The 14,798-nt window shown below is 37.8% G+C and overlaps 1 protein-coding gene across 1 annotated transcript in view; it reads right to left on the bottom strand.

Moving 5' to 3' along the window:
- LOC134794705 (protein Fe65 homolog) overlaps nucleotides 1–14,798 on the bottom strand; it is a 70,278-nt gene that overhangs the window by 35,012 nt on the left and 20,468 nt on the right. The window contains exon 3 of the mRNA XM_063766485.1: nucleotides 1,706–1,844. Within this exon, the coding sequence (XP_063622555.1) occupies nucleotides 1,706–1,844 (139 nt within the window). The remainder of the gene's footprint in view (nucleotides 1–1,705; nucleotides 1,845–14,798) is intronic.

Raw genomic sequence — 14,798 nt, 5'->3', positions numbered from 1 at the left:
ACGAATTAATCTGTTTTTGTTGATTAATTTTTGCATACCATTTGTATTTGTTACAAGTAAACTCTTTCAGGCGCGGAAGCTCGTTAGCACATGCACATTCCTCGGTTGCTCAGGCGCGACTAAAGAGCAAACTGTACAATTTGTACAATTCAAGCTCTTCCATTCTTCTATTCTATTGCTACTTGATTTTTCAATCTTGTTATTTGTACCCTTAGAGCATTTAGTAACTGGAGACGCCTTAGGTGTCATTTTCTGTACAAAACAGCCTACCGATTTTTGCGGGGGAGGGGACGTCAAATGTATTGCTATTTCATACAAAAGTTTGCACAATTGTGCAAGGTTTTCGGCAGAGGGGTAAGCTCTTAAAGGCGACTCCGGTTATTAAATGCTCTAAGTTTGTACTTACCTAATTTGAACTGACCAATGTTTCACGGTCGAGTAAACTGTGCGCTTCCATCAAAACCATATGCATTAATCATATAAACTCAAATATGAATCTTTATCTCACGAACATAAGGCTCAAATTACATAATTAACAGCATACACGAATCATCACGATGTTAACGTAATTTGGCGTAGCGTAGCTTAAAACAGAAAAGTTTGATTTATCCGAATTTGAACCTTGTCGTTCCGGAACAAGGTTGCATTTTGCTTTTGGTAGGTAATTACTAATTAGATTTCGTTTTCCAGTTCAGCTAAAAATTAGAAGGTAGACATTTAATGGCTGCTGGTAAATCTATAATTCAAATTTGAGTCTTACTGTTCGGTGATACGATTGCTTTCCGCAAAATATTGATAGATGTTTATTGAACTTCAGCTCCATGGATTACATTCGAGTCTTCTCGCGCGGTGATAGCGTCAGATTTCGCTAAACGTTGTATGGAGGATAATCTCTTTCTGCGGGCTCAGCACGGTTCCATTTTTATCGACTATCACTATGCGCGTCCCTTTCGCACTTACATACTTGTTAGAACGTGACAGGCATGGTGACAAGGGATAAAAACGCGACCGTGCTAAGCCGCCTGGTCGCTATAAGCTATCCTGTGGTATGAATTTGAGTCTTCTCGCTTAGTATTAAGGTAGGTTTTCACTAGTTATGGTAAATATGCTCTTTCTTATCGGTATATCTTTCTATACCGTGGTACGAATCTGAGTCTTTTCCCTTAGTGATAAGGTCGGTTTTAACTCAACGTTGTATGGTGGTTAGGCTGTTTAGTTATTTGTGCACGTATTGCACGTGACGATCGATAGAGCATCTGCGCAGTGAGCACTGCAGGTCGGTGCACTCGTTACGCAACGATGCACTGTTCTATAATGACGTATGTCAAAAACTGGGGAGTTATGATCCCATAGTTCATTTCATTATATTTGAAGAGTTCAGGGGGTCGATGACAGCCCGTTTTACATTTTGTATTTGCATGAATGAATGAATGAAATGAATGATCGTTTATTTGCATCAAGCAAGCATGCATGTGTACTTGTACATATACGTAAGTATAGCAAATAAATTATTTGACTGACTTTAAAATGAATTTTTAGTAAAATATTAAGCTTTTTACTATTTTATGTATGTTAGTTTGTAAGATATTTATTTATGGGCCTTACTGGCCTAAAAATTAAATGATATTGCTTTGATTAGTGTTTCATAATGAAGTCATTATAGTTCACTAAAGTGTATCATAATGAAGTTATTATAGTTCCTTACCTCCTATTGTCGAGATACGCGTCATACTCGTCCGGCATTTTGTCGTCGTGCATATCGTAGAGGTCGCTGTAGAGCGCCGACTCGAGGCGCGACGGGTCCAAGTGGTAGTTCGGGTTCTCGTACGAGAGCAGACCATTCTCTGTGGACAATGGAGACTAGTTACTGTATGTGTTATTTCTCTGTGAATTAATACTATTGGCTAGTATCAAATCGTTGTTACATAAAATTTGTCTGAATAAAGGATGACCCACGCTAGAAGGGCCGGGGCCGAGCCGGAGCTTCCGGCGCTTCGCTTTCTATGGAAAGCACCACGTAATCACCGATCAGCCGTCATAGAAAATGACATGTCGGTTGCCTCGGCCCGGGCACGGCCCGGTCCAGCGTGAGTCGTCCTTTAAAAAGTTTGACAATTCTCTATGGGATGATAGATGCCGTTGCCATATTGATCAGTTCGTTGCCTGCGCGTGGTATTTGCCATGACAAGTGTTGTTTTGTATTTTCTAATGTTAGTTTCAAAGAGCTAGGGTACCTATTTATCTATATATACACCCTTTGACTGAATATAAATGAAAATATCTAAATAACGAATTCAGAGCCAAGCTGAATACTGAAATATCTAAATAAAAGTAACTAAATCAAGAATTCAATTCTGGCCAAGATGGGACACTCTGACAACACCGATTGTCGTATGTGTGGCGAAGAGGAAGAGACAGTAAAACACCTAATGTGTGAATGTCACGCCCTCGCCAGACAAAGAATGAAGGACTTTGGAGCAGGATAATAATCTGGAACCAAAGGACTTCAAAACGCTACCCATGAGCTCCATCATCCGGCACATGGATATGGTGGGAAAAGCTCTTGAGTAGTTGACGGATCTTCTCTAGGGGGTAATTGCACAAAAGATCCCTATGGGTCGAAGTGTATCCGCAAGGGCCCCCGAAAACGATAAGATAAGATAACTAATTCAAGAAACGTAGATGAAACATATAAGAAAACCACCAGAACTGTAGGTAGGTACTTACAAACTAACAATGAATTTGGTCGATTTCAAATGGGATTAAGTATAATTATTTTTCACCACACCAGCTCGGAAAGGCTTACTTTGCACTTTAAAAACTGATAGCAAAGTTGCATTTTATTCACATGTGAGACAAAGTAATCAAATGCAAATTTTGAGTTGGTTTCTTATGTTTGCTGGTAGAAATGACTTTTAAATGATGATTTTGGATGATAAATTTTTAATTACATTCATTTGGATTTGATTTGGTTTGATTTTGTTTGATATTTTACATTTAATATTTGCTTCAAGTTGGTGTGGTGAAAATTTTTGTGTTTCACTCGGGGGCAAATATTGTTTAACCCTCGTGCTTTGAAACCCTCGCAACGCTCAAGATTCCATTTTTCGAACCACTCGCTATGCTCGTGGTTCAATTTTGGAATCTTTCGCTTGCTCGGGTATCAATATTAGCACGAGCAGTTAAACAACAACTTTGCCCCCTTGTAAAACAAATAACTATTGTACTGTAGGTAGGTATATTATCACCAAAACAAGATGGTTCTTCCAAAACTGCGTAATTACATTACGATCGCTCCAATATTCTCCACGAAACTATGTTTCCTATAATATCCTGGCCCAAAACATCTCCAAAATTCATTACCGACCATTTCCCCATAACCCCGCCATTACCCGCGCGTGTGGACACGGCTTTATGTCCGCCCTAATTGGGGATTAGGGCACGTCCACACGGCCGGGAATAATAGTAAACAATACTGTTAAAGTAATTTTGCGGGGAAATCTCGGTTTATTGCTAATCTCGGTTTTTAAGGAAAGAAGGTAAATATGTGTTTGCTAAGGTACCTAATTTAATTTGAGTGGAAAATGCAGGCTAAGCGTGTCGATATTGTTTTTCACCGTCCTTTAAGGGGGGCGATTTTTGAATTTCGATCGCTCGATTTCGTCACTCGAAAATCGGTGGAAAACAGCGAAATGCTAATTTTTGAAATACGATCGATAGTAATTTGGAATCGAGTGGTATTGACCACTCGTTTTCAATTCTATTAGTAGAATTTAAATGCCGAGTAGTGGAGATATTATTGAACGAAATACACGAAATCGAGCGGTCGAAATTCAAAAATCGGCCCCCAGAGGAGACGAGAATTGTAGAACTTTTATTTAACTCACAATTACATTACATATTGATAATTGTACCTATATTGTATTTGTTTAGTAAAGATCTAGTTGTGTGTCGTAATTTGTATTAGTTCCTATTAATTTTCGGTTCAGCCAGAATTAATCATAAAGGACGACTCACGTTAGACCGGGCCGGAGCTTCCGGCGCATCATTTTCTATGGAAAGCATCACGTGATCACCGGTCATTTGTCATAGAAAAATAAGCGCTGGAAGCTCCGGCCCGGACCCGGCCCGGTCTAACGTGAGTCATCCTTAATACTTCACTTACAGAAGGTCGGTAGAGCAGAAAGAGCGAAGCTCTTCCCTTCCTGAACTGTTCAGGCTGGCAGTTCAGGAACTGGGCAGGCGCTATGACGGTCTTTCCAACCAAATATATTATATATTTCGGTTTCGGCCGGTCTTTTCCATATATTGACCTTAATCGTCCTCCGAATGTGAACCCACAGTTATGAGCTAGCTGTACATAACCCTTGTAGCTTAACGAGTAATGGCACGCCCATAACACTCCCGGTAACGCCTGTTAACATTTATGGGGGGGTAGTTGCGGTTCAAACGTAGGCGAAGGGTTTAGATTCTAAAAACTGAAATGTTTCTGTTTAGCCCAATGGTTGAGATATACCTACAGAATATCGACGTTTATGTTCGCCATTTTTTTGTTAAATCGTGCAAATGTTTAAGGAAATAGTAGAAAATAATATTTAAAAGAAAATAATATTTTAAGAAAAGTTCGGATGGTGCCGGCATTGGAGATGGTTGATAGAACTGGTATAGGTACTTGGTTTGTTACATTGCCTACAGCTGACGGCCATAACGCAATGCATTTGTTATAGTATGTGCCCCTTCATTCTATTCATAAAACTTTACGGACCTGTACGGATACGATGGTCGCTCTTGTCTACGTGGCAGCGTGATAAAACGGTGTCCGTCACTTTCTATCCCATGGTGTTAAAAAGTGACAGTTATTTTATCATGTGGATAAAGATGGATAAAGCCATCCATAATACGCCGCCTGATTTAGTTAAATTATGTTGTATCCCTTTCTTACAAATACATAAGTCAAAATGACAGATAAGGACTAACGAGTATAAGCTAATTGAGGTTTGTAACACGTTTATGAATGGGGGTAAGTCTTTATTAGATACGTGACAAACACATACATATATCCATAATATACCATTCTTATAAGAATAATCAAACAACACACTCGGTGGCCATTCATTTCTTTTCCTATTGTACCTATTATTTTAATACGTAGGTGTTTTTTCCTACATCTTATTCCGATTCTACATCGGTCGGTGGCCTGGCCTTTCTCATAGTAAATAAGGATCACGCAGATATAAAACTTTGCTACTTTTGCTAAAATTTAAATGAACATTTATCTTATTTTTTTCCCTTGAACTATCTAAAAGTTAAAGACAACATCAAAATGCGTAACGCATCCAAACTCATGTCAAATCCATAACCAAAACTCATTCGAAACAAACTTGTGTTTTAAGTCACCAACGTTATTACCGTCTCTTTGACTAACCAGCTTTAGATTGATCTCTGATTACTCACACTTTTTATCTATCTCAAGTTTCAATAAATACTGGTTTTTCAAAAGCAGGTAAAGAAATAGCCCGGAGTGTCTTAAAAAGTTGCTTCATTCTGCTCCACTCGTGACTCGAATACGCAGGTACGGTGTTCAATAATTTAGAGGTTCTTCAATATTCTAAGGGGTCTGAACTCTGAAAATCAACTTTTGACGCGGTATTTTTTAAGGTCCAACCGACTGCGCCATTTATTAGCCTACCTCCTACTTTTACCAGTTTATACATTAGGTTTGTTTAAGCGCTGGTCTAGCGGTAAGAGCGTGCGACTCAATCCGGAGGTCGCGGGTTCAAACCCCGGCTCGTACCAATGAGTTGTTCGGAACTTATATGTACGAAATGTCATTTGATATTTACCAGTCGCTTTTCGGTGAAGGAAAAGATCGTGAGGAAACCGGACTAATCCCAATGAGAAGAAGAAGAAGAAATGCATTTATTTAACATCTGAGTATAGAATAACACACAATACAAATTACACAAACTAGATACTAAACAGGATCCCCCCCACTCAGCATAATGCCACGGCAAGCCATGACGTTGATTTTCAGTGGGTTTTCGCTGATTTTCAATAGGTCTAGTTACCCGCTGGGTTGGAAGGTTAGATGGCAGATTGGCAGTGCTTTCGTAAAAATTATTGCCTACGCCAAGTCATGGGATGCCAAGCAGACCCCAGGCTATGAGCCGTGGCAAAAATGCCGGGATAATAAAGAAGAAGACATTAGTTTTGCTTCATAAACATACTATTTTCAAAATAGCCGTAGTTTCCACCAAACAAACAACGCGTATAAGCCGGAAGTTTACACGAACCCGCTGGAAACTATTTCTAGCCGGCATTCATAGGGCATGAAAATTTTATCGCGCCCGGATTTTATCGACCACCAAGCCGGCTAACTTTATTTTTATACACACACGTTGTTGTACTGTGCTAGGTACGGGTATGTAATGTTGCATCTGTGAATGTTTTATGAAATGAGACGAATGGCGTGTGCATTCTTCTTACAAGAAAAGACCGCGTTAAGGTGTCGTTCGGAGGTTAAGTGCAGCCGCAGGGTGACTCACTACGCTAGACTGGGCCGCGCCCGGGCCGAGGCATCCGACATGTCATTTTCTATGATGGCTGTGATGGTATGAGTGCTTTCCGTAGAAAACGAACCGCCGGAAGGTCCGGCCAGGCCCCGGCCCGGTCTAGCATGGGTCATCCTTTACTGTGGCGGCGTTGTTGTTGCCGCCGCTGTGTCTCTGAATTCCATAATAAAAGATATATATATATATATTTTATATTACCGTGGATATGAAATTCCACCTTTAGGTATGGCTACGTTTGTCACGTGATAAAAACAACACAATAGCAAATGGCTACTTCTCTATTACAATCACTTGGTACACCTTATAAAAGCCCCCCCCCCCCCCGCGTCTGATGTTAGCTTGACTGGTGAATGAATAGAGTTAGACCAAGAAAATTCTTCCATGATTTTGATAGCATACGCAGTGCAACTATTAGTGCAAATGTTATTTATACGTCATAATTTCATAGAAGTTTTGACGTTTAAAATAACACTTGCAGTGCGTGTGTTATCAAAATCGTTGCAGAATTATCTTGGTTTAACTCTAGTAATTTTCTTAAAAAACTGCTTAAGTAACATCAATTTCAAGGACATTGGGTGTTGACAGCGCCATAATATGTGTGTAAAAGCGGTTTTATGACATTTTTTCAACGATTTTAACAAGTCTACAAAAGTTTCGGTTTCGGTTTCGGTTTCGGCCGAAACTAGAGCCAAAGCCGAACATTCGGTTTCGGTTTCGGTTTCGGCAAAAAAACATGTTTCGGTCGGACACTATTTATAATAAACCAATTAATTTCTGTACCTATACATGAATCAGTATATGCAGGTATTAATATTGTTGTCCTACTTATTCCCTAACTTTTGGTCTTTGTCCGAAGTACTATTTCGTAAGTTTCGGCCCGGCCGAAAGGTTCGGCCGTTTTTTGGCCGAAACCGAAACTACAGCCGAAACATGATTTTTTGGCCGAAACCGAAACCGAAACCGAACCTTCGGTCGGACACTACTTAAATTATCAATAGAGTGATTCTTGAGGAAGGTTTATATGTAGAATTTGTTAAGGTATTGTGTAACCAATGCGAAGCCGGGGCGCGTAGCTAGTTAACAACAAAGATTGATCAAATATTATATAAGTTCCATACAAAACGGTACTGCAAGTTTTCCTTTATTTTTTTGAGTCCATATCATCCAGCCGTCCAGTGTTCATTGAGTCAGTACTGGGCACTGGTAGGGCTTCGGCGCCGTCCCCGGAGGCCCCGCAAGCGCGAACGGCCACTTAATTTATTTGGCCGTTATAATATCCTAGGGCTATACATTAATACTCAACCTTCAAATGAAAAATGTGAATGTTAGTGAATATTTATGTCCCTATTAGCTACGGTTTCTGAAAATTTCATAATTAATTAACACTTAAATTTATTAAAATTATAAACGTACCTGTCTGTAGGTAACAAAATGTCTGGAACAGCTTGTGTCTACGAAGCAACAGAGTATTTAGGTACAAAACTTGTTAATACATATATAATAGGTACCTACTTTAAACTCTCGCGTTTTGTACACATAATTAATGTCATTAACGGGTCTAACGCGATAAAATTTCATTATTTTACCTTTTGACCGTAAAATAATGAAATTGAATCGCGTTAGACCCGTTAATGACATTAAGTATAAGTAAATATGTAAAACTTGTTAATGTTGTTATTTATATCTATATGATATCATTATATTATTGATGATATTATTGATAGCAATAGGAGACAATGATTAGCATGAAAGGCACCTTAAAGTCACCTTAGGTTTGTAAAGTCACCTTTCACCAAAAAGAATGTTTGTAGGTGAACATTTAATACCTTTGTAGGTAAAAAAGTGATATTAAGAATTTATAAGTAAGTAAGCTGACCGCAGACTAAAAAAATTAATCTTTCAGACATGTTGTCGTAGAGTCGGACCAAAAAAAGTCTGCAGCGGATTTGATAGCCCACGCAGTGCAAGTGTCATTTATACGTCATAATTTCATAGAAGTTTGACGTTTAAAATAACACTTTCACTGCGTGGGCTATCAAAATCCGCTGCAGACTATTCTTGGTCTGACTCTACAAATGATATCGAGTTTAAACCTGAAAGTAAAATGGATCTTTACCATCACGGTATAATCTCATTACCGATGTAGTGCATAATTGTTTTCCATCGTATTTTCTCGGAAACGTTCGTATTTGTCATGCTAGTTCAGTCAATGTCAGTACTATTTGTACCGGGACTGACTGAAATAGCAAGGCATGTAAGTAAGTTTCCGTGAAAATATGATGGAAAATAATTATGCATTATAACTGTAAATACATGCCCAAGAAATAGGCTAAATGAGTAGTAATGCCAATGTTTATATCGGAGTAGGGATGCCAATGTTCTATGGTCCCTAAATCTTGGATCTATATCTGAATCCCTAAAGTCTTTTCTCCTATCTTTGCATTCCCTAATATTGTTTGTTAATGATCAGTTGTCCTAACACTAAAAACCCTAATTTTGTTTTCCCTATTATTGATTGCTTATCCTAATGTTCTAAGCATATTTTCTTTTTTGCGAGGGTCGCAGTTCTAACCCTAACCTAACCCACTTTTGTGGCAGCAAGTTCTAAAACCTAACCATTTTTCAGAACCTTACATTATGGAAAATAATCGTTATGACAATCGATCGTTAGGGCATGTGCCCATTAGGACAAACCAGTTAGGGCAACTGACTTTAGGACAAACGTTGTTATGGAATCAGAATGACACCCCTAAATCTTAGACCTGTTGTGTTGGACCTCGGGCCACGTTTGAATATCCCATCAGCCGGCGTATTATGGATGGTTTTATCCACGTGATAAAATAACTGTCACTTTTTAACACCGCGGGATAGAAATTGACGGACACCGTTTTATCACGCTGTCACGTAGACAGGAACAACCATCATATCCGTACAGGTTAGAGGATGACTCACATTAGACCGGGCCGTGTCTGGGCCGGAGCTTCCGGCGATTACTTTTCTATGACATGACAGGCGATCACGTGATGATTTCCACAGAAAACGATGCGCCGGAAACTCCGGCCCGGACACGGCCCGGTCTAATGTGAGTCATCCTTAGAACAGAGGTCAATTGATTGTATCATCTGTATAATTTTTACGTTTTTGCGAATCAACATAGGTAGCTTATTAATTACTGTCATATTTATCTTATAATTTTAGTACCTATAACTTTTTTATTAAGTACTTACTTAATTTTACAGCGCATTGGCTCCCCTTAGCTGTAATGCTGTTAGCTGTAATTTTATTTCAATAAATATCAAATATCAAAATATCAAATATGTCTTAACCTACGATCTTGAAATATATTAAGCGACAGTACAAAACCTCCATTCACTGCTATGTATTACAAGGCGAAGGCATCTAATTGCCAGTGAGACACAGTATAGTCGCACCGAACAAAGTCTGCAGCGGAGTTGATAGCCCACGCAGTGTAAGTGTGTTATGTATACGTCATAATTTCGTAGAAGTTTGACGTTTAAAATGACGCTTGCACTGCGTGGGCTATCAAATCCGCTGCAGACTATTCTTGGTCTGACTCTAGTAGATATATCATTTGTATTGTTTCAAGAACGAGACATGACACTTGTGACAGACAGACCGGATTTGGATGTCTGTGGTCTGTGAGAATTGTTATGGAGCTTAGGATACACAGTTAAAAAAATCTCCGTTTTGACTTAATGTTAACTGATAGAGAATATTTTCTGGCAATAATCGCGCCTATTCTATCACGTCATCATCATCATCTTCCTAGCGTTGTTCCAGCATTATGACAAGGCTCATTTGGGCAGCTAGGTCCACTCAGCAATATAGGTAAGCAGCCAGGTCCACTCAGCAATATAGGTAAGCAGCCAGGTCCACTCGGCAATATAGGTAAGCAAGCAGCCAGGTCCACTCGGCAATATACGTAAGCATCAGCCAGGTCCACTCAGCAATATAGGTAAGCAGCCAGGTCCACTCGGCAATATAGGTAAGCAAGCAGCCAGGTCCACTTGTCAATATAGGTAATCCCAAGAATTGCCACAGGCAGTCTTTACGAAAGTTGCTATTCTTCGTCGACGTATTTTATGACATCACATAAAATAAAATAGCATAGTTGAAATAGCAATCATATTATAACACTGTTATAAATGTATGTAAACAAAACGTTTTAAAAGTCAGGGTTACACAACATAATCCATTAGGTACGCTATTATAACGCGAATGTCAAGTTCATTGCTGACTTTTTATACAATTAGTAACTGGTGTACCTACATTCCATGTGCTTTCTGCATACCATGTGCATTCCAGTGGAAATTGCACCTATTGGTTACACGAACACACGTTTTTTATGTTATAGTTCCTGAAATTATTATGTTAATTCTAAATGAAAAAACTTCACTAAATATACGTTCAATAATACGTAGTAGGGTGGTTCAAAAAACATTTTTTTTTTATTTTCCTATGGGGCACCCCCTTATTTTGTTACACTTATTATGCTGATAAAATACACCAAGTTTCGTAATTTTATCTCAACTACAAGGGGGTGCTCAACCACTTTGAAATTTTTCAAAGTAGTATGAAATCCAAAAAAAAAAGTATTTATTATTCAGAATTTTATTTAAGTATCTGGTTTCACACTATTTTCACATGTGATTTATAAGTTTTGAAGTAGAAAAACATTTTTATTTCTATTTTTTATAATTATTCAAAAGTAAGATTTTTTGAATTTCACCTAAAAAAATCATAAAAAATAGAAATAAAATTTTATTTTTACTTAATAACTTTTAAATCACACTTTCAAATAATCTGAAAACTACTACTTACATAAAAATCTAAAAAATAATAACTTGATTTTTTTGGATTTCATACAACCTTGAAAATTTTTAAAGTGTTTGAGCACCCCCTTGTAGTTGAGATAAGATTACAAAATTTGGGGTATTTTTACTATTTTGTCAACATAACAAGTGTAACAAAATGAGGGGGTGCCGCTTCTTCTAGCTTGAGTTTGAATTTTTCCCATACAAACGTGAACCACCCTAATACGTAGGTACCTAATTTAATTTCTTCTTGTTTAATTTTTAATTGATTCCATTAAATTGTCTGATGGAAAGTCTCTTTGGAAAGTAGAGACTTTCCATCAGAAAATTAAATGGAATCAATAAAATATTTTTGGTTGCAAAAAAGGTTTGGAACTCCTGACTTAGATGTATATTTCTATTCCTTCTAATGCACATGAAGGAAATATTTTAGTTTGTATTTTTTTTTTTCATAATTTTTATTTCTACATAATACGCCAAGACACTGGCGATGGCGTACAAGCGAGACGAAATATCGATTGAAGAGCGACCTTCAGACGATCGCGCCGACCTGGCTGGCCCGGCTAATTATTACAAATTGGACCCTATTGCCACAGATATAAAGTGTACTTAACAGATACGCGTTGTTGACTTGTGCGGTCAAGGAATTTAATTTCAGTACCATTTGGTTACCTTGTCACAGTGACAATAGTATGAGGTTTCGCGACTTTCATATAGATTGTCACTGTGACAATGTACGAAATGGTACCGTAAAACGGGGTGAGTAGGTTTCGCGGGGAGAGGTGGGTTATGAATGGGGAGAGAAGGTTTGAGAGGGGGGTGAGAAGGGATTTTACTGTGCTACAAAAATAATGTATTCCAATTTAAAATGGAGCTATAGTAATACCGCATAATTAAAAAAATCGATCCAACAATCTTCCAAAATCACCTTTGTATGAAAAGCCCTCTCACCCCAAATACGAGGCACTACGGGGTAAGGTGGGTTTTCCTCTTTATCGTCAAAGTTATGAAATGGAACTACCCAAAATAAAATAAAAACTGAAATACAAACGTCCGGAACACTTATTATATACACCATTCAGTTTTCATATGTAAATATAAAATGTTATCGAGGTTTGAATTTCAGTTTTGACCCTACTCACCCCATTTTACGGTACTGAAATTAAATTCTTAGGCTGTATGCTTAGTTGAAAATGAGCTTTGTTTTGTTAAAGGTAGGGTTGGTTTTAGGTTGTAGTATGTACATAGTTAAATTGGATTGGTACTAAATTTTTTATAAAAGCCGAAAGTTAAAATAAAACACTCATTTACAGGATCATCTACTAATGCTGTACATACTTACATATTTATTTGTTATTCAAAGTTCTTAAGTTATTTAGGTATTCTTACTATTGTGCTAAAATACTACGTTCCTTTGAGCAAAAGATTCGGTTTGTAATCAATCTTAGTGTCGAGAATGGGAACGAAACTTGAAACTTTCCTTATCTACATAACATACGGTCTACATTATTTACCTGTATAAGTAAATCTTTGAATACCTGCCTTTACCTAAAACCGCCCCGTTATTTACATATTGGCTTACAACTAATAGAGATATAACGGATAGTTGTTTGGCCGGATACCGGATACCGGATATTCGGCCTGCCCATCGGCCGAATATCCGGTATCCGGCCGCCGAATATTCGGCCGGCGGAACTATACCTACATTTCGGTTACAGGTGCGGATTGTGCAAATTTCGACCTGTTTCGTAGTGAACGTTCGCGCGGACTCATTTCTAGGTTCGAAATGAGTGCGCGTGCAAGTCTGTGGAATGATTAAATTGTTTTGAAATAATAACGAGTACGATTATGACCGTAACCGTTTCTTAAATCTAATTTTGTATACTCCGAAATCAAGCAATGTTTCTATCCGGTATCCGGCCGGATAGTAGGTCACTATCCGGTATCCGGCCGGATATTACAATAATGGCCGAATAGGCCGGATACCGGATAGAAACCGAATATCCGGTGCATCTCTACTTACAACGTAGGACCTATGCCTCAGGATGTGAAAAGGAGGTAAGAGGGGAAGGATCATATAAGCAGGTGTAATACTTAGGTATCAAAATATTTACTTTTAACGACTAAACACATTGTAAAATTATTGTGTGTAAAATAGTATTTAATTATACCGTTATCCTTACTTATCCTTACTTATTTTTTCCTTTTTGGAAGTAAAAAACTTCTTTTTGAAATTTTCAGGTCCTATATTTTTGTATTATTTCCATATATTATTTTAATATCCACATTATTGCGATAAATTGCTCATTTGCTATCTGTTTTGTCTACCTATATTTTTTCAAATAAACGACTTAGGTATTGTGGTACCTACCTACTCAAGTGCCTACCTACTGATACCATAGATTTTTCTCATATACCGTTTGTTCAATAACTTGTAACGTTGTAACATTATAATTAAACAATATAATTAGACATAGCAAACACATACACAAATGTCTTATACCCACAGTATCTTGACTACACTTACAGCCTTACGTCACTGGTCTACACAACACAATTTTGCCGTTATTAAGTACCTTAGCGGTAAAAGGGTACCTTAATGAAATTGGGAGCAAGGTTAGTAGTATTAAGATTACTGACACGCACTACCCTTTTTAGTGAAGTGGGTTAATGTACGAAATGGAATATAGACCATATTAAGTGGAAAAGTTGTGAGGATTTTGAAAAAGGCGTTAACTAGATTAGGTCTGGAGGTTAATTCTTCAACATATCTATCAAGTCAAGTTGATCTATAACAAATCTAGATCAAATTCATAACCTGTGGGGCATTGCATAATAAAATAGAAGCTAATACTATTTAGGTATTATTGATTTTACATACAAAATTATGCAATAGGCCCCTGCTCTTTCTTTCACAAAAAAAATATAAATTTTATCTGTAACATACTAAAAATACGTTAATCCAGAACCTATAATACTTACTATGGAAGCAAGTAAAAAGCACACTCTTGTATGCTACCCCAAAAAGCGCCATGCAGTTTTATTGAATACATATTTAAGCATTATAAAAATAGGTACGTATTAGTATTAACCAAACTGTTAGTGGTCGTCACAAAACCATACAAAACTTACGATTAGACGTACGTCATTATTACTGTAATGTAATTATTTCAAATGTAAGCGCACTTATGTTATCAATCGAAAATGCACATACTTATGTAAAAAATCATCTGTGTTAGTTAAGCTTTCTGTTTGCCCTGCACTCGTCAGTGTTGTCGATGATTCGGTGACTTAACGAGTGCGGTAACAACCATGACTTTCAACTCGTGCGCATCGCGCAGTTAAGATCAACAACAGTATATCCCAACAAACAATTAGGCGACACTTAGGA

Source organism: Cydia splendana, chromosome 11 (assembly GCF_910591565.1).
Source record: "Cydia splendana chromosome 11, ilCydSple1.2, whole genome shotgun sequence".
NCBI lineage: Eukaryota > Metazoa > Arthropoda > Insecta > Lepidoptera > Tortricidae > Cydia > Cydia splendana.
This window is presented reverse-complemented; position numbering and strand designations above follow the sequence as displayed.